General features: G+C 46.0%; 2 protein-coding genes across 3 annotated transcripts in view; one reads left to right on the forward strand and one right to left on the reverse strand.

Annotated features, from left to right (window-relative positions):
• Positions 1-3,541: 3,541 nt before the first annotated feature.
• MIURF (mitochondrial elongation factor 1 upstream open reading frame) lies at positions 3,542-6,349 on the reverse strand. Of its 2 annotated transcripts, none has more exons than XM_078873035.1 (2): positions 6,230-6,349; positions 3,542-3,994 (listed from the first exon to the last, which is right to left on the reverse strand). In XM_078873035.1, exon 2 carries the CDS (start codon positions 3,960-3,962, stop codon positions 3,738-3,740), a length of 225 nt encoding a protein of 74 aa, XP_078729161.1. In that variant the 5' UTR covers positions 3,963-3,994; positions 6,230-6,349; the 3' UTR covers positions 3,542-3,737. The 2 variants fall into 2 exon arrangements, with proteins under 2 accessions (XP_078729161.1, XP_078729162.1); XM_078873036.1 differs by having other exon boundaries at positions 6,256-6,337.
• Positions 6,350-8,022: 1,673 nt separating this feature from the next.
• Positions 8,023-19,750, forward strand: part of LOC144944614 (protein flightless-1 homolog) — a 49,566-nt gene continuing 37,838 nt past the window's right edge. The window contains exons 1-3 of the mRNA XM_078872929.1: positions 8,023-8,225; positions 15,942-16,052; positions 18,530-18,601. Coding sequence (XP_078729055.1) covers positions 8,163-8,225; positions 15,942-16,052; positions 18,530-18,601 — 246 coding nt within the window. The 5' untranslated portion in view covers positions 8,023-8,162. The remainder of the gene's footprint in view (positions 8,226-15,941; positions 16,053-18,529; positions 18,602-19,750) is intronic.

Raw genomic sequence — 19,750 nt, forward strand, 5'->3', positions numbered from 1 at the left:
CTCTAGCCCGTGTCGTTTAGCCCCCCATCTATCCGGCCAAACAGAAGCTGCTTGGGTATGTGAGCTACATGACCCTGCCAACTGAACCTTGCCTGCTGGAGCTCACTGATGGGACTGTGTCCAGATCTTTTAAGAATCTGCGAGCTCCTCACACAATCCAGCTTAGTTAAACCCAGGATGGATCATAGGCAGGCCAGCCTTAATGTTTCAAACTGGCACAGATGTTCCTCCAGATGGGTCCAGTTTTTTGCAAGTATAGAGAAGGGAGGGGATAACTGTGGCCGAGAAGACCTGGAGCTTTGTTTGGAGTGACAGACCAGGTAGCTTCTACGCAGCTGATGAGATGACGCACGGTTGATTCGGAGACCTTTGCTGCCAAACTAGAACTGGTCATAAGCACACTGCCCAGGTATGGGAGCTCCTCCACTCTCTCCACAACTTCCCCATCACTCTTTGGGAGTTGAGGGGTTGAGTGATGAAAAAGAATACCCAGGCAGATGCTTTTTTTTGTGGGGCTGATATGTAAGACCTCACCATTTAGTTGCAGATTCCAGGTTCAGCAGCAGAGGCTCCAACTCATCAGAGTGAGAAACAATTCCCAGGTCATCAGCACATAACATTGTTGACCAAAAAGGAGCCATCCCTTGACTGTACTGGGGCATCGATCAGCCTCCCATTGTATCTGTACCAGATGTAAATTCCTCATACTAACATACACACGCACACAAATACAGTACTGTATACTCACACGAATGTACAAAGATCCCCTGTACAGCCTTAACAGACTGTTCGGGCAAGCGCAATTCGCGAGCACATATGAAGGCCAGCACGGTGAGGGTGTGTGGCTAGCAGCATGCCCAACTGCCTTTGTCTCCCCAGTAGCACTGTTTACCCACTATACCAGGTGATTATTTGAGGCTGAGTTGGCCTAGAGGAGGCTCAGGACCAGTTCCCTGCTGGTCAAAACTCACACTGAGACTTCATGGAAGGGTTATGCCAAAACTATTCAATGTTGTCTCATGTACTAATCTATGAATAAAAGTGATTATTACAATCAAAGCCATTTTAAAAGCAATGATCCAAGTTTCGATTTAAAGCTTTTGTGACTGCAGGGATTCATCTTCTTGGTTCTTTCGGTAAAGTCACGTAACTTTACGTGACTTTACCGAAAGAACCAAGAAGATCAATGATCCAAGCTTACAATTATGTTGATCGTGGAAAGATATTGATGGTGTCTAGGGTCACCGGATGGATTCAACGTAAACATGATCAATACAACACATACTTCAGTGACATTATCAGCCCTGCTGGATGGTTTCCCCTAAGCCATTTTCATCCCTCGTGGTCTCATGAATTGATGGCCAAAATTGCTCCATGTGGTCCATTTTTCCCACGTGGAATGTCCTCACCTGAATCACGGTTCAATTCCTGGGAAAAAGATTTGAATTTCTACCAGAGGTATGCACTTAGTTATACAAATTGTAATTAGTGGTGGTATTTTATGCTCAAATTAATTCTGTTGTAAATGTGTATAAATTGATGCTTCAATTCGTACGTTATTCGGAGTGGGTTCACATGACCCCATCATACACTTGTCATTATCCATCTACAGCTGGATGAAGGTCTCCCCAAGCTGTTGTCATCGCACGGTTTTGGGATAAAGTAATCTAGCACCTGCAAATGAGGTAATGATCAAGGTGTAATCATACGTGACATGAAATAAAATTAAACATTTTGCGATCGCTCATCAACATGAATGAATAATTATCAATCGGTATTTTGAATCTTTACTGAATTTACACAGTGGTGATATTAAACTCATGACAAAAATATCATAAATGTATAAGTCAGGAAAATAACTGAGATTGGGGCAAAAAATCGGACCAAACAAATACAGGTTCAAATGCACGCAATGTTGGCTAACGTTGCACCACTTGTTAGCACTCACAAATGATAACTTCTTTGTCCTGCCCCTAATCAAAGTCTACACTGATCAATATTTATTGAGGGGTAAGCTTTTCCTAAGGCCGTTCTTTACAAGGTCTTCAGATACGTGTTTACTGCAGTCAACATTGAGACATTTTATCCAAAGCGTAAAAAATGTAATAAAATACACATTATTAAATTCACGTGCAGATAGAATTTTAAGTTTTTGAATATGAAGATACCGTGGATGAAAACACGAGTGTTATAGTGGTATTTACGGTAAGTTGAGTTTTCATCAACAGAAGTGACCTTCAACTTTCAAGCAAATTATATTGAAATGCTGCATTATATCCAACATAACGTTTTAGACTATCAAATGTATCTTAAATGTACTATTGGAGTTCTACCATGAGGTCAAACAACACACATCTGGTCATAAATCCCTTGGCAGATCATGAATACAGTAGACCCTTCTTTTCAACACCAAATTGCATTCATTCATGCTCCATAAAGAGTGATTTCCAACATGTCAGTCTTCTGATATTTTTGTTAATTTGAGCCATAAGAGCTGCTAGCTCTGTTGGTGTCAGCCTGTAACTCGCCATTGCTGGATAAAGGCCTCCCCCATTTTCTTACTTTCCATCTTCGTTCTTGTTCAGTAGGAGCCTCCAAATTATTTGATCTAAGTCATATAAAGTAAAAACTGACATTTGTACGGTCTTTCTATACATTCATTTGCGATTGGGCTAAACACGATGAACTTGACTATGGGAACCTCATTTGCCAGTAAAAATATGATAATTGGTTCTTTACCCTTCTATCTGGCAACAAAACTGACACCTTTTTACAAGGAGTCATGTTTGCATAGACCGCAATACCTGCAGTCATAATACAAACAAAAGAACATAACTCTGATAATGTGCACTGTCCTTAAAGTTGATTGATCCACACCCGAGACAGCTTTCCTTAGAGCCTAGTCTCATATGGGTTGGACCAGATGACGCCAAAAGGCGCACAACTCAAAGACAATGCACCATCAGAGTATGAGAGCTCGGGGCAAGCATCTACACTATGGGAACCTCATTTGCCAGTAAAAATATGATAATTGGTTCTTTACCCTTCTATCTGGCAACAAAACTGACACCTTTTTACAAGGAGTCATGTTTGCATAGACCGCAATACCTGCAGTCATAATATTATGACTGCAGGTATTGTCATAATATTATACCTGCAGTCATAATATTATGACTGCAGGTATTGCAGGTATTGCGGTCTATGCAAACATGACTCCTTGTAAAAAGGTGTCAGTTTTGTTGCCAGATAGAAGGGTAAAGAACCAATTATCATATTTTTACTGGCAAATGAGGTTCCCATAGTGTAGATGCTTGCCCCGAGCTCTCATACTCTGATGGTGCATTGTCTTTGAGTTGTGCGCCTTTTGGCGTCATCTGGTCCAACCCATATGAGACTAGGCTCTAAGGAAAGCTGTCTCGGGTGTGGATCAATCAACTTTAAGGACAGTGCACATTATCAGAGTTATGTTCTTTTGTTTGTATTATGACTGCAGGTATTGCGGTCTATGCAAACATGACTCCTTGTAAAAAGGTGTCAGTTTTGTTGCCAGATAGAAGGGTAAAGAACCAATTATCACGATGAACTTGCTACAACGGAAAACATGATTTCATCACAGGTGGCTGTCAGGACTTTTGCTGGACTAGTGCTAGTTAGACATGGCCATTAGCCCCCATAAATCATCCAGCGTTTGCAAACGAGTGGCTGGAGATTCAGGAATATTTAACCGCAGCTGTCGCTCACATCAGCCCCCCGAGCTTGCTGTTGAGAAAGTTCCATCCCTTCTTCAGCAGTTGCTCTCGCTTCTCCGTCGACCGCACGTCGCGGTGTTTTTGGAACTCTCGGCGGACGGAAGACACGAAGAAGTCTCTGTCCGTGTACTGCAGCCGCCGGCCCTCGCGCAGGATCGCGCGGTACAAGCTGAGCACGGCCGGGCGCGACCACTGCACCGCCACGCCAGACATCGCCACAGCTGCCGTAGTCACAACGATGGCTCCTGCAAGAACAAAAACGCGTGCACATGTGGGTGTCGAGGGAAGAAAACGTGACGGTTTGCTTCATTTAACACGAAGGCTTTCGCGACCAATATCCATAATGAAGGTTATTTTGGGTTAGATCGCGTAAATATAAATGTGTCGTTAAACCTGCCACCGTCTGACAGCCAATTAGTAAGGTTTGTCACGTAAACTAGTAACGAATTGGCATATTTTGTTTACGTGACAATTGGCTGTGTCGGGTGGTGGCGGTTTTAACGATATAACCCAAAACAAACTCTATTACGGTTTGCTTCGTTTACTATACTTAATTTTGTATTGATTTTTTTTAGTGACCCAGGTCGCTCTAGCAAATGGAACTATCCTGGTGTCTCGAGTTCCCACCTAGTTTCATAGATTGAGATCAGCGTGTTGACGCACGCCTGTGATCCAGCACGTGGGAGGCAGTGGGGTTGGTGAATTGGCGTCCAGGTGCCATTCCCTGGCTCACCAGGAGACGGCGGCACAGGAAAGTGCGAGCTAACCTCCATCTGCCCCTTCAGTGTGGAATAGAGTGTTGCCCCCTCGCACGCGTGCCTTTTCTCCCACATGTATAACACTCCTTCAATGGCCGAGAACATCGTAATAATGCGTTGTGAGATGCAATTTGCATAAATTAGGCGACTATAAAAACACTCGTATGAACACTCATCTCCAATGATCAACCTCGCCACGTGCTGGTGTTGTCAACCTGCTCACCACGTGTGTGCAATCGACGCCAGTTCCTTCAAGAAGCTGCCAAAAAGTGTCGTGAAACATCGGACATCGTGGCAACCCGCACGCGGAGTCGCCCTCGCTCACCCTAACAACAACTGCCACCGTTCCCCACTAAGTGGCGCTTGTGCCAGGCTAGGTGTACCTCAAGGCCACGTGAAGTGTCGAAGGCTCGCTGAGAAGGTCACGCGACAGAACCAGGTGCCATGGGTGCAGTGAGTAGCCTGACAGATGCACAATCTGTACTCACCATCGTGCCAACTCACCCACACTCACCCACTCACTCACCCCCACTTCCCGTCACTCACCCCACTCACCCTCACTCACCCTCTCCCACACTCACCCCCACTCACCTCCACTCACCCTCACTCACCCTCACTCACACTCACCCCCTCCCACACTCACCCTCACGCACCGCCACAACAACAACAACCGCCATTCGCCACTAAGTGGCGGTGACGTCACCACGACGCTTGTGCCAGGCCATGTGCACCTTGAGGCCACGTGGAGTGTCGAACGCCCGCTGGCAGGAGGTCACGGGGCAGACCCAGGTGCCACGGGTCGACTGACCGAGATGACCGAGATGACTGGCTGATGCACCACCTGTGCCCCCTACTGTGCCAACTTGCTGTGCTTTAGCCACCCGGCGCTCCGCTCGTTGTTGTGAGCGTCGCTCCTCCGCCCTCCGTTGTTGTTGGAGGGCGACTGCCTCCAACTGCCCAGTAGCGTCCTTCACGAGCCTCCTCCACTGAGGCCGATCTTGACACCGCTGGTACCAGTCATCGGCAAGTCCACTCAGCTCCACGTCCTCCTGTACCACATCACTCCATCTCTTCTCTAGCCCGTGCCGCGCCCGTTTAGCCCCCTCGATCCGGCCGAACAAAAGCTGTTTAGGCATGCGGTGGCTGGGCATGCGGGCTACATGACCCAGCCAACGCAGCCTTGTCTGCCGGAGGAGCTCACTGATGGGACTTTGCCCAGATCTTTCAAGGACTTGTGAGCTCCTCACACAATCCAGCCTGGTTAAACCCAGGATGGATCGTAGGCAGGCCAGCCTAAATGTTTCCAACCGGCGAAGATGCTCCACTAGGGGGGTCCACGTTTCGCAAGCATAGAGAAGGGAGGGAATGACCGTGGCCGAGAAGACCTGAAGCTTCGTGCGGAGCGACAGACCAGGTAGCTTCCACACAGCGTTACGCAACCGATGAAAAGATATTGCCGCTCGACTGATTCGGAGTGAGACCTCTGCTGATAAACTGGAGCCGGTCATGAGCACACTGCCCAGGTATGGGAAACTCTCTACTCTCTCCACACTCACCCTCACTCACCCCCACTCACACTCACCCCCACTCACTCACCCCCACTCACTCACTCTCACCCCCACTCACTCACTCTTACTCACCCCCACTCACTCACCCTCACTCACCCCCACTCACTCACCCTCACTCACCCTCACTGACCCCCACCCACTCACCCTCACTCACCTCCACTCGCTCTCCACGCCGCTCACCTTGCCCCGTTGTCGACTGGGTCCCTCCAGCGATTCCTCTCCGCAGCGATTACAAATCGCGATTCCTCTACCTGATTCGATTCCACAACATCATACAGTCCAGTACAGTATTTTGTATTGGTGAACGCGTCCGGAAACGAACACGGATCGATCAAATACGATTCACCCGCGTCGAAAATAATCGATTTCTACATGCACTGTAGACGTTTCAACCTCATTCCATTTCAATTGCACATCGTTCTATAACCTCCAAGGCCCACTGACGTCACAATATATCATTGTAAGCTAACAAAACGACTCAAGTGTTGGAAAATACGAGGTAGAGTGCACGTTTATAAAGAAATAAAATACAATGTCAGCGTTATTATTCTTGTCGTGTGGCTGCTGATGTAGACGCAGATCAACGACTTCGACTTCACATTCAAGACACAGATAATAACCCGCAGCGTGGCGCTGCGACGTCTCCTTCCTTACTTGCAGATCGGGGGGGGGCATTGCGTCGTCACGGTCCCCCCCTCTGGACTAAACCACGCAATCAGCTGTCTGATGCTGTAGCTGCCAGAGGTGTGGACTCGAGTCATGTGACTTGGACTCGAGTCAGACTCGAGTCATGAATTTGATGACTTGCGACTCGACTTGGACTTGGATAACAATGACTTTGTCCCACCTATGAGATGTGGACTCCAGTCATGTGACTTGGACTCGAGTCAGACTCGAGTCATGAATTTGATGACTTGCGACTCGACTTGGACTTGCATAACAATGACTTTGTCCCACCTCTGGTAGCTGCTGTCAAGGTTTATGTGGGAGCTGAGTGCGGTGTTTTTAATTAGTATTTTCATTTACACCCTTTTATTTAACTCACTCTGTCACTCTGGCTGTTGTTGTATCCTCAAATCTTGTAAATCTATTTTAACCACTTCCCAATGTGGTATTGACTGCAAACTTGGTGAACTTATGTCATACTGATGACAATACTATATTATATCATTTAAAATAAAACATTCAACTTTATTTTTCATTTTTTTATTTAAAGCTTTCGTGACTGCAGGGATTCATATTATTGGTTCTTTCGGTAAAGTCACGTGGAAAGGAAATAATAAAATAATAAAAATATAAACAATAAAAATTCTCACGTTTCGACTGCAACACAAGCAATCATCATCAGGTGTGAAATCCACAGCTTGTGTTGCAGTCGAAACGTCGTGATAATTTGTATTGTTTTATATTTGTAGTATTTTATTATTTCCCTTCTACGTGACTTTACCGAAAGAACCAAGAATATTATTTTTTATAAGTTATACTTCGACTTGGGTCTAATTGTCCACGCTCAACTTCACGTTGGCAGTAATTGCCCACGGCCCCTGACGTTGTGGCACGCTTCGGGCCCACTTCCTGGAGTCGTGGAGTTCTTCCATTAATAGTAGAGTGCATTTCATTAAAGCGTGTATAAAAAAAGTATTTTAAATATTATTTATTGTTGTTGTGTGGACGACCACGAAACCCGCCAGGGGGAGCGACGATTGGTCAAAGACGAGGGCCGGCGAATCGATTCTCAAACAAATTTATTGTCGACTCGTGCGAGTCGCCGGCACAAGGCGGTGGCCCCGCCCCCCTGCCCCCCGCCCCGCCCCCCGCCCCGCCCCCCCGCCCCCCGCCCCGCCCCCCGCCCCCTGCCCCGCCTCCCGCCCCCCGCCCCGCCCCCTGCCCCCCGCCCCGCCCCCCGCCCCGCCCCCTGCCCCGCCCCCTGCCCCGCCCCCTGCCGCTGCGTGAGAGGCGGGGAGAGAGGCCGCCGCCTTCACAGTCCGCACGTCGCCTTCGAGTTCGTCTCCTACTGCCCCCCTCCCCTCCATCTCACCCACCCCGCTCGCTGTTCTCTCGTCTCGCCGCCGCCGAGTCGGGGCACCATGGCCAGCACGGGCGTGCTGCCGTTCGTCCGCGGCATCGACCTGAGCGGGAACGACTTCAAGGTAATGAAGAAGTGAACCACAGCCCGGCCGCCGCCCTCCATAGAGAGCCCGCGCCGCGAGACGTCGCGGTGCCAACTCGGAGGGTTTCCCTCCAGCCCCACTCGTTTGCGTTTACGGACCTGGCGTTAACTTAGTGCCAGATCAGAGGGTTTCCCTCCAGCCCCCATTCGTTTGTGTTGACGGACCTGGCGTTAACTTACTGTGCCAGGTCAGAGGGTTTCCCTCCAGCCACATTCGTTTGTGTTGACGGACCTGGCGTTAACTTACTGTGCCAGGTCAGAGGGTTTCCCTCCGTCCCACATTCGTTTGCGTTGAAGGACCAGGCGTTAACTTAGAGTGCCAGATCCGATGGTTTCCCTCCAGCCCATTCGTTTGCGTTGGAAGGAGCTGGGGTTAACTTAGTGCCAGATCAGAGGGGTTTCCTTGCTACAGCCACGATAAAGTTGCGTGCTGATGTTTCATTGTTCAGAATTTTTATTCGTATCTGAGGAATCCGATGAGCTATAAAGCTCTTTTTGTATACATGTCCAGTAGTTTCCACAGACGTGTGCCCGGTGACGTAACCTGTGTGGTTTAACTTTGTGATGCCAGGTTCGAGGATTTCCCCCTCTCCACCTGTGGTTGTGTTGATGTTGTGTCTGGGTGGTGAGGCTGCTTCACCACAGTGCTACGAACCCGGCTACCTGAGTTCGATTCCTTTCCTCCCCTCCCACCCATCCTCATCTTCACCAACCCCGGACCAACCTCTCCACCTTCACGAACCTCCACCCCCCATCACTTTACCAGCGTGGTGAAGTATGGTCAAACAGTTTAACACGGAGGTTTTCGCGACCAATATTATTCATAAAGTTTTTGGGTTAGATCGCGTTATTTATAAATGTGTCGTAACCCTCCACCACCCGACACGGCCAATCAGCAAAAAAGTGTCACGTTGACAAAAGACAAAATAGTTTACTGCTTTAGCCCACCGGTGTGTTGAAGCATGAAACCACAACATTTACAATAATTGGTAAATGTTGTGGTTTCACGCTTCAACACACCGATGGAAAGTAGTGAACTATTTACAATAATTAGTAAATGTTGTGGTTTCACGCTTTAACACACCGATGGGCTAAAGTAGTGAACTATTTGTCAACGTGACACTTTTTGCTGATTGGCCATGTCGGGTGGTGGAGGGTTACGACACATTTATAAATAACGCGATCTAACCCAAAAACTTTATTATGAATATGGTCAAACAGCCGCTGCGATCGAACACGACGTGGGGGCGATCCCTAAGGTGCATTGGCAAATCGGTTGTCACGCTCTTCACGTGTGTGGACGTGTGGACGGCCCCGGCTGGGGTCAGGTGCCAGCATATTTATAACATCATTCGCGGGCCATACAAAATTTTCAACTTAACAATTAGCCTGTTATATTTGGTCAAACATTTAATTAACTCACCCCGAATGTGATGGCTGGAACTGCTTCTCTTTGGCGAGGCGTGTGATGTTAGCTGGTATTGATGATGTTGCTACTCGCAACTGCTTTTCCAGGTTTGCTCCTCGATTTATTGAATTTCGAGTCCCGCCTGCGGTTGCCTTGGCAGGGCCACACCAAATGATTTCGCGGGCCGGACGTTCCCCACCCCTGGTTTAGGGGGACACTTTGAATGTGAGGATTTCATAGTTTCAAAACGTAACTTACTTACCCACCAGCCTGCGAGATTCCCAAGAGATGGCAGTACAGCAGCAAGTGGATCTATGTGACCTTTTTTTTTAAGCGTCCAAAATGATGAAAAAATTCGAATAGGTGTTACCCCTTCTGGCAATAAAACCGGAGGGAAGTACTGGTAGGAACCTCCTGGTTACACCAGCCCACAGGGGATTATTGTGTCCGTCCGTCGTGCATCAAAAAATGGGAGGGGTGGGGAGGGGCTGGGTGGGGAGGGGCTGGGTGGGGAGGGGCAAGGTGGGGAGGGTGGGGCTGGGTGGGGGGTGGGAGCGGTGGGGCTGGGTGGGGGGTGGGAGGTGTGGGGCTGGGTGGGGAGGGGCTGGTCACCCCGTGGTGCCCTTATAAAACTAAACGTTTAACCTACTCACGCCGGCTTGTGCCCGCCCTCACAGTCGGCCATATTTTCGGAATACACCACGCCGCCGTGGACCCTGGCCATTGACCGACCAACCCAACGTTCCTACCAGCTCCCTCCGCAGGAATGTGTTTACGATATCCAAACACCAAATCGATACATTTTGCACGGCATCGAGTCTGCATTCACCACTGGTACTTGTGGAAAAACATGCAAACACAAACATGCTCTGAAAATATATGCATTGTCATTGAAACAACCTTTTGGCTGCTAAGCCACGTGTATTCTGTTCGTGTGTATGATGGCAGCTATATATTTAGGGGCTAAATGATAGCTTGAGAAGTCTGTAATTTAGCTATTCATCCGTTGAAGGAACGCAGACTATGTACAGTGGCTTTGCTCCGTGGCTTTCCATCAAGAAAGGGCTTTAGGAAGCACAAAATAATAATTCCTCACGTATGTATGTACTGTCTTTATACTACTGTCTATTGTCTGGGAATGGTTATTTGTCAAGGGGTTTTACATGTTTATTAAATAGTTTAGTTTTTAGTTCATTTGGCATACAGTACCTCTTTAAATTGTGTCTATTTTTGGTTGCCATGTACCTAGCCCCATTATTTAGGTTGGGCTTAACTATTGAATATTGCGGTTTTGGCTTTCGCGGCACTTTCCAAGAGCGATATTTAAGGGTCTCCTGTACGTTGAACTTCTTTCGCACCGTACGTCGCCAACCGTGCTAATCGGAGGTGCGGATAGAAAGTAGATGTGCTTTCTGATTATTTTCTCCTTTTTTACATTGAGCCTAGGATTTTTTAGTCTTGGAAATCAAATGTTTTTTTAATTGTGTTCTTTTATCCAGCGTGAATATGCTAATGATATACATCCAATGATAGGAACTTTGTGGTTGTTTTATCGTTTTAATGTATGCTGTGCATTAACATCTAAACGTTTTGAAATGTTTGCCCAAGGGAAGCCCTTATACTCAGCATTCAATGTATGTATGTTGAAATTCTTTTGCACAATACTTAACCAACCGGGCTAATCGGAGGTCCTGGCTGGGATCTTGGTATAAGCAACTACAATTCAAGACTAGACATTTCACTTGCATGTGCTTTGCAGTGATGCCGATGAAGGCAATATCAATATTACTTTATTTTTATATACCACCCTTTATACCGGGAGATCTTAGCACTTTACATCACATTTTAAAGGAACACCCCCTGTAGCAGCTGCCCCTGTGAGAACACACTTTGACTCAGCACCTAGCCTGCAATTGGCATGATTGCTATGTATAATCCCAATTGTGTATTTGCAGGTAATTTTCGAATTTGGCAAATTTGGACCATGATTCTTGCACACATGGGCTTACTCTTGCAAATTACCTCATGGAATTTTTAGTGTCTACTGTGAAGGATGTAATGGTTATTACACCCACAGTAATAACCAGGGTGGCCCACTGGGCTGGAACTGCAAACCTCTGCAACAAGCAGTAAATACGCTACTGCTTGGTCGTGATTTGCAATTATTTGTATTCAAGGTTTGATGTGACTACTCTTAACTCATATTCTTATTTTTTGAGAGGGTATGACCTTATCGGGAGAGTGCATCATCTTTATGGGATTCATACTCTTAGTTCTTTCGGTAAAGTCACGTAGGTAAAAAAATTAAATTAAAATTAATAAAAATAAAACAATAAAAATCACGACGTTTCGGAGGCAACACAAGCTTCCGTCTTCAGGTGAAAGCTTGTGTTGCCTCCGAAACGTCGTGATTTTTATTGTTTTATTTTTATTAATTTGAATTTCATTTTTTTACCTACGTGACTTTACCGAAAGAACTAAGAGTGTGAATCCTTGCAGTCACGAAAGCTTCAAATCTAGAATCTTTATTGGACTTGATATATTAAAAGAAGCTTGTTCTTATCATCATTGCCAACATAATTTTACTGTTGATGCCTTGAAAAAGCTTGTTGATATGGACATCATTGCACCTTTAACCAAGGCAACAAAATTTGCACAGGAATGATAATACTTGCGTTTATATTGTGACCATAATGTGATGAAACGTCTTGGAGTGCAGGGATGGGCCCCTGTGTGCGTAATCGATTTTCTGTATACGCAGTGGCGTGGTGGTGCCAAAGACATGGCCAGAGCTAGATTTAATTAGATTGCATTACGATGACATTTCACAATGCATGATAATGACGATGTCCAGATAATTTAGTGGTGTGGGGGAAAAGTCAGTCAGCCACGCAGTTGCCGCACACCTTGCGTTATTAAAAATATCTTAATTAATATTGACATTTGTGCAGTGTTTAATTTCTCTAACGTGGTGGTTGTCATTGTGCTCTGTTTTTGTGTAATTTTCCTTGCCGTGTTTTGTCTTATTCCTCGTTGTCATTTTGGTGACCCGGGTCACAATTTTAAATGAGACTATCTCATGGTCTCTTGAGTTCTCACCTGGTTAACCAAAATAAAGTGAAACTAAAGTAAACTCGGCCGGCTTAAGCAGTGCAACTAACCGTGACACATCATGGACCACACCCTTGGTGCCCTTAACCACGCAGACGTGCCCTCGTACTCGCCCCACCCTTTATCGCCGTCGGGAGCAGGCGCACCACCGTTTCCTTCCTAAAGAGACCTGTCGCAATGTTTTCATGTTTGTGTTCAGAAGTCAGCTAAACTTGTTTGAATGTATGTCCTTGTCATATTGATATCTTTTTAAGTTTTAATGTTTGCTGCTGTAACAAACGTACGGCAGTTGTTTTAACATAAGTGGCCGTGCAATTTGCCGATTTGGTATAAATGATCATGTGTATGTTTACGATCTGTAAATTAATAACATAAACACTCGATACACTGGTCAATAATAAAATGCAACTTTGTGGCCCTTCTTTGCGGCACAGAGAGGCCAGAGCAATAGATTTGTGATACTGCCATTGCAATGTCACCAAATAATTTGTACATCAACAAGCACGATATCTAAAGAGCTGTATAAAATAAGTTTAAATAAAGACGGTGACATTCTTTGGTTCTTTCGGTAAAGTCATGTAGATAGAAAAAAAGTGAATAAAAATAAATTTTGACTTAAAACCTGATTCCCACCATCCATCCCAGAAGAATTCCCTCATCAAAACGCTAAACAATAGAGCTCGATGTATCTCTGACCATGAACACTTAACCAGTGAACGCAAACACGTACACCAAGCTCTCAAGGCGAATGGATATTCTGACTACACAATCCGCAAAGCCATCACCCCAACCATGAGGAAGGAGCCATCTGATGATCAAATCAAAACCATCACCTTGCCATACATAGCAGGGGTAATCAAAAATATTTCCAAAATCATGAACAAGATCCCGGTTCGATTTAATACAGTACATAAAATTCCAGATCTGATCCCATCTGTGAAGGACAAGATTCCTGAAATGCAATATCCTGGCGTCTACAAACCAAGCTGTATCTGCGGCAGCAGTTACATTGGGGGAACTAAGCGACATGTCTCTGACCATGTTCGTGAGCATAAGGCAGATTTGTAACACGGTAGGACCAATACTTCTGCCGTGGCTGATCATTATTTTAATGCGGCTGGCTCACACGAAATTGATTTCTCTAAGACGATGGGTACTTTGCAAGCCTACTGGCTATCAACAAAGATTCGTTCATGAAGCCATCCATATATACAGACAGGCACAATTTCAACCGAGAGGATGGTTATAGACTCAGCAATCATTGGAAAGATGTCATCAACCACTTTGGGTCATGACTTGACTTGTGTTTTCTTGTCAACCTCCACCGTCAGCAGTGTGGGTGTGGAGCGTGGTGCAATGATTGTCTGGCGGCCCTTTGATTGGTGTAGACCCACTGCAGGTGTCGTTGTTTTCTTCTACATTAACATTAGCTGCCCCGCCCATGCTGCTGACACACTTGCGCTACGCTCATCTCTAAACCTTTATAAACAGTTTGCCTTTAGAGGCTAACCCCCCTTTTCCTGATGATGACCGCTTGTGTTGCGATCGAAACGGCATGGAAAAGTTGATTATTTATTTATTGCTGAAAGAACCAAGAATAAGTCAACATTATCAACTGCCAGTACGTTCACTCAGGTTAAGAACCAGGCTACAGTCTGAATTATAGACTGCCAATATGCTCACCAGCTTAAGAACCAGGCTACAATCTACATTATAGACTGCCAGTACGCTCACCGAGGTTAAGAACCAGGCTACAGTCTACATTATAGACTGCCAGTACACTCACTCCGATTAAGAACCAGGCTACAGTTTACATTAGTGTGTTTTTTATTCACTTTATTTTTATTTCTCTATCTACGTGACTTTACCGAAAGAACAAAATAATTATAATGCAATTGATTGGTTTTGATGCAATAATTTGTGATCTGGCTGAGACCATCAATTTATGTACTTGAGACCCCAGGTTCACACCTATCACGTCAATACTTTAACACTCGGTGTAAGCCCACTGGCGGGTGGACAGAATGTTACGGTACAATACGTTGGTTTCTTGTACCCGTTTGTGTGGACTTTTAAATGTTACTCCCTCATGTGCACCAATGTTCCCTTGGTAGTACAGTTGCCTCCCATATGCAGAAGGAACTAGCCAAACTTTACAAAACCCAGGCATGCTTTAAATAGAGTCTGAAGACTCGGTCAAGTTTTCCTGTACAAATAAAATGACATTGTTATTTTTTTTAACATGAGCACCGTGGAGACAAAGGTGACCGAGTGAGCATAGTCCTGACCACACCTTTGCGTACCATCCCAGCCTGAGGAGGCGCTCCCAGGCTTAGAGGCTTAGAAGGCGTCTCAATAAAACACCTGCTCTGTCCGGTTTAGTTTAGTTACTACATTTTTGCTCACCCCGGAGAGGGCTCATTGAGATAGAAAGCTATTTTTCAAGGGTGACCCTGGACCCGGGGGGGGGGGGGGGGGTGCGAGGGGTTAGACTGATAGTTTAAACGATAATAATAACACACTCTTTGTCAGTCCACTGCTGGATGATTGCCTCTCCCATGCTTTGTCAGTCGAGGATAATTATTTGACAATTTTTACTATTTAGTGTGGGTTGGTCAAGTTGTCAGGATTATTGATGATCCAGCACTCACACATTCTCTCCAGTCTCTCACCGGTGGTCAGTCACCTCCTCATCACTCTTCTATTGCTACTACCGTTCCTCACTGTTCTCGTGAAACTCCTCTATTCATTCCTCCACTCGTGTTGAGGACTCTGACTCGCAAACTGACTGTTTCATCTCACCCATGCTATGGTCACTGCATGCCACAGCCCTTCTCTTGCCACTTCGTCCCTCACACTGTGCTACCTTGGAATTCCCTCCTGTCGTGTCTTTCCCCAATCTTTTGGCCTTGCTCAATTCACTAAATGTGTTAATGCTTATCTGTTACCACTTTGATAGTGCTGTTTGTTGCTGGTGTTTTGCACCGATGGGCCTGTGCTCAGCAAGTGTGCAAACCAAAAAAGAGGACTCTTGACAATGATGTTAGCCATGGCCAGCAATAAAACTCAGGTTGCAGGGTTTACAGCGCAGTATCCAAACCACTGCACCATTGATAATCTATAGGGCTGTAAATGGTGTTTTTACCCACGTGTTTGTGTCATTGTGTGCGCGCACAGGGAGGGAACTTTCCTGAGCGCATTGGGGCCATGAGCAGTTTGCGGTGGCTGAAGCTGAACCACACGGGGCTGTCCTATCTGCCCGAGGAGCTGGCGGTGCTGCAAAAGCTGGTCAGCCCTACGCACCAACACCACCACCATCATATTGCACATGTGTAGCCCAACAACAACATCTGCCATTCGCCACTCAGTGGTGGTGACGTCACCACGGCGATTGTGTCAGGCGATATGCACGTTGAGGCCACGTGAAGTGTCGAACGCCCGCTGATAGGAGGTCACGGGGCATACCCAGCAGGTGCCACGGGTCGACCGACTGAGATGACTGGCCGATGCACCACCTGTGTCCCCTACTGTGCCAAATTGCTGTGCTTTAGCTGCCCGGCGCTCCGCTCGTTGTGGGTGTCGCTCTTCTGCCCTCTGTTGTTGTTGGAGGGTGACTGCCTCCAACTGCCCAGTAGCATCCTTCACGAGCCTCCTCCACAGAGGCCAATCTTGACACCGCTGGTACCAGTCATCGGCAAGTCCACTCCGCTCCACTTCCTCTTGTACCACATAACTCCATCTCTTCTCTAGCCCGTGCCACGCCCATTTTGCCCCCTCTATCCAGCCGAACAAAAGCTGTTTAGGCATGCTGTGGCTGGGCATGCGTGCTACATGACCCAGCCAACGCAACCTTGCCTGCCGGAGGAGCTCACGGATGGGACTTTGTCCAGATCTTTTAAGATGGATCGTAGGCAGGCCAGCATAAATGTTTCTAACCGGCGAAGATGTTCCATTAGGGGGGTCCACATTTCGCAAGCGTATAAAAGGGAGGGCATGACTGTGGCCGAGAAGACCCGAAGCTTCGTGTGAAGCGACAGACCAGGTCGCTTCCCCACAGCGTTACGCGACCAATGAAAAGATAATGCCGCTCGACTGATTTGGAGTAAGACCTCTGCTGTCAAACCAGAGTCGGTCATGAGCACCACTGCCTAGGTATGGGAAATTCTCCACTCTCTCCATAACTGCCCCATAACTAATTGGAGGTTGTAGGGGTGGAGTGTCTGATGGTACAAAATACCCAGGCAGGTGTTTAGTTTTGGTGGGGTTGATTGTAAGGCCCCACCTCTTAGCGGCATGCTCCAGGTTCAGCAGCAGCGCCTCCAACTCCTCCTTTGAGTGTGTAGCCCAGGCAGCCATGGACATATAAAGGTGGTGATAGTAGTGCAGCCCTACGATTGCTTGCTCATGCCACTGCTGGCAGAAAGGTCTCCGTGAGAAGCAGGGGTCCGTAACCAAAATAACAAGGAGAGCCTTTTTTTAATATTCTGTAAAAAAAAACTCGATATTTCAAGAGCCGCAATGTACGTGAATACGTGACAATCCCTAATATATAACGTCTCGAAGCAGTCTATAAAGAGCCGCATGTGGCTCCGAAACCACAGGTTGCCGACCCCTGCTCTAGAGGGTATATTGGTCTACTCTTCCGCGCAGGCCAGAAGCGCTGTAAGAGTTGGGAGTACCTACACTTTACCCCACGACATGTGACCTGCCAATCGACTAACCGCGGTGAACCCATTTATACTGCTGGATCGACAGAGGCGGGGGAGATTCAAGAAACTTGCACCACTGTTTCAACATGCATTAGAGCTCTTCCTCGCATGAATGGGGGCTGCCGTGGATGAGAATTTGTTGCTACGAGGTGTTCCCGTTATACCGAGTATCCCAAACAAATACATTTTCCCCAATTAGTATTTCAGACACGATAAATGCAAGGTGTCTTTTAAAGTTGGTTAACTAATTCATAATAAACGTTTTTGAGTTAGATCGCGTTCATAATCTTAGTTTTTTCGGTAAAGTCACGGAGGTAAAATAATAATAATAATAAAATAAAATAATAATAAATGAAAATAACTAAATTAAATCACGACGTTTCGGAAGCAACACAAGCCTCCTTCATCAGGTGTAACTACTCCAGTAAAATTACTGTAGCGTGTGAAGGGGGGAAAAAAACTAAGAGTATGAATCCTTGCAGTCACGAAAGCTTCAAATCTAGAATTAGATCGCGTTATTTATAAATGTGTCGTAATCCTCCACCACCCGACATGGCCAATCAGCAAAAAAGTGTCACGTTGACAAATGACAAATAGTTCACTACTTTAGCCCACCGGTGTGTTGAAGAGTGAATCCACAACATTTATCACATTCACGCGAACAACGTGGGTAAAGTGAAGTGAGCTCTGAGTCTTCTCTTAATCCTGTTCTCACACGTTTCCTCATGGTTACATGTTTTCCCGGACTCTTGCTTGGCAGCAAAAGGGAAGTTGATGATTGAGAAACAAAGTTTCTGTTGGTGATTACGCAAAATGAATCCGTAATAAATGCTCAAGAATTTTATGCCGTTCTCTTTAGCAAAAACCAGGAACAGCAACTCTCATACAATCTGAATCTTCAAAGCATTTCCAGCAGCTCACAACTTGAAAGTATTCATTGTTTATTTCCTTCTCATACAAACAAAAGTGCATTTTAAATGATGTTGATGATGTTAATTGGCATTTCTGTCTGTTCGATATAAAAAACAAGTGATCCGATTGACTCTGGCTTTGCAGGAGCACCTCTCTGTGAGCCACAACCAGCTGACGACGCTGCACAGCGACATCACGGCTCTCCCCTGTCTCCGGGTACGCCCACACAATCCGCTGCACCAGCGAACCCAAGACCACCATGAGCGTTCTTTTTCTTGGGGGCGGTCTTCTTCATTTGTTCGTTATTTGAAAAAAGAAAAGCGCCAGGGAAACAAATGTATTTTTAGTTTTTTTAAGCCATTCCATGGCATCTGAGGTAAGTGTTAGTGGAGTCTATTTGTTCCACCAGAGTGCACGTGTTGTATTGGGCAATCATTGGTGATATACGACTGTAGAAAAATAATAGATCACGACGTTTCGATCGCAACACGAGCAATCGTCGTCAGTTTTTTCAGCAGTTTTTTCTTGCTGTGGTTGTCCCACCTGATGACGATTGCTTGTGTTGCGATCGAAACGTCGTGATCTATTATTTTTCTACCTACGTGACTTTACCGAAAGAACCAAAGAGTATGGATTCCTGCAGTCACGAAAGCTTCAAATCAAGATTGATTTGACCGACCCTCTGTGTTGTATTACATTACATTTCGATATTTTACTAGGTTATTTAATTTTAGTGTGTCTTTCTCCTGATTTTCAGGCTTGCTTGCCGTGTAATCGTTCTTGCAGCACCAATTGATATGCTAATTTTTTCTCTAACCCCCCTCCCTCTCTCTGCCTCCGCCCCCCCCCTCTGTCTATTTAAGGCCACCCCACAGAGACGATCACCCCTCTCTGTTACCTGTGTTGCTCTCGCTATGTATCTTGGTAATATCTGTCTGCTAATATGTCTGTCTATAGTTTTCTGGTTAGATTTTATGTCGCTATTTCATTATACCTGATGATGATTGCTTGTGTTGCAATCGAAACGTCGTATTCTATTATTTAATTTAATTTATTATTTTATCTTTAGACGTGACTTAACCGAAAGAACCAAATAATCAAGATTGATATTCGACTGGTTTAGACTATTTGGCTGATATAAGTTTCCACATGATAAGCCACTTTTTTGAGCGATCATTTGTGGCCAGGTCGCTTCTGAAAGAAAGCTGTATAGCTCGGTTGGCCTTACCTGGTGAAATAAAAAAAAATGAGCGACTTGTAATTTTTTAAGTTGCCAGTGTCGCACGTGGTGTCATAGGCTGCATACTGTGGCGGTTGTAAAGTTCATAATACGGTACTCTGACAAACATACAAAAAAACATGCAT

This window comes from Lampetra fluviatilis, chromosome 35 (assembly GCF_964198595.1).
Source record: "Lampetra fluviatilis chromosome 35, kcLamFluv1.1, whole genome shotgun sequence".
Classification (NCBI taxonomy): Eukaryota; Metazoa; Chordata; class Hyperoartia; order Petromyzontiformes; family Petromyzontidae; genus Lampetra; species Lampetra fluviatilis.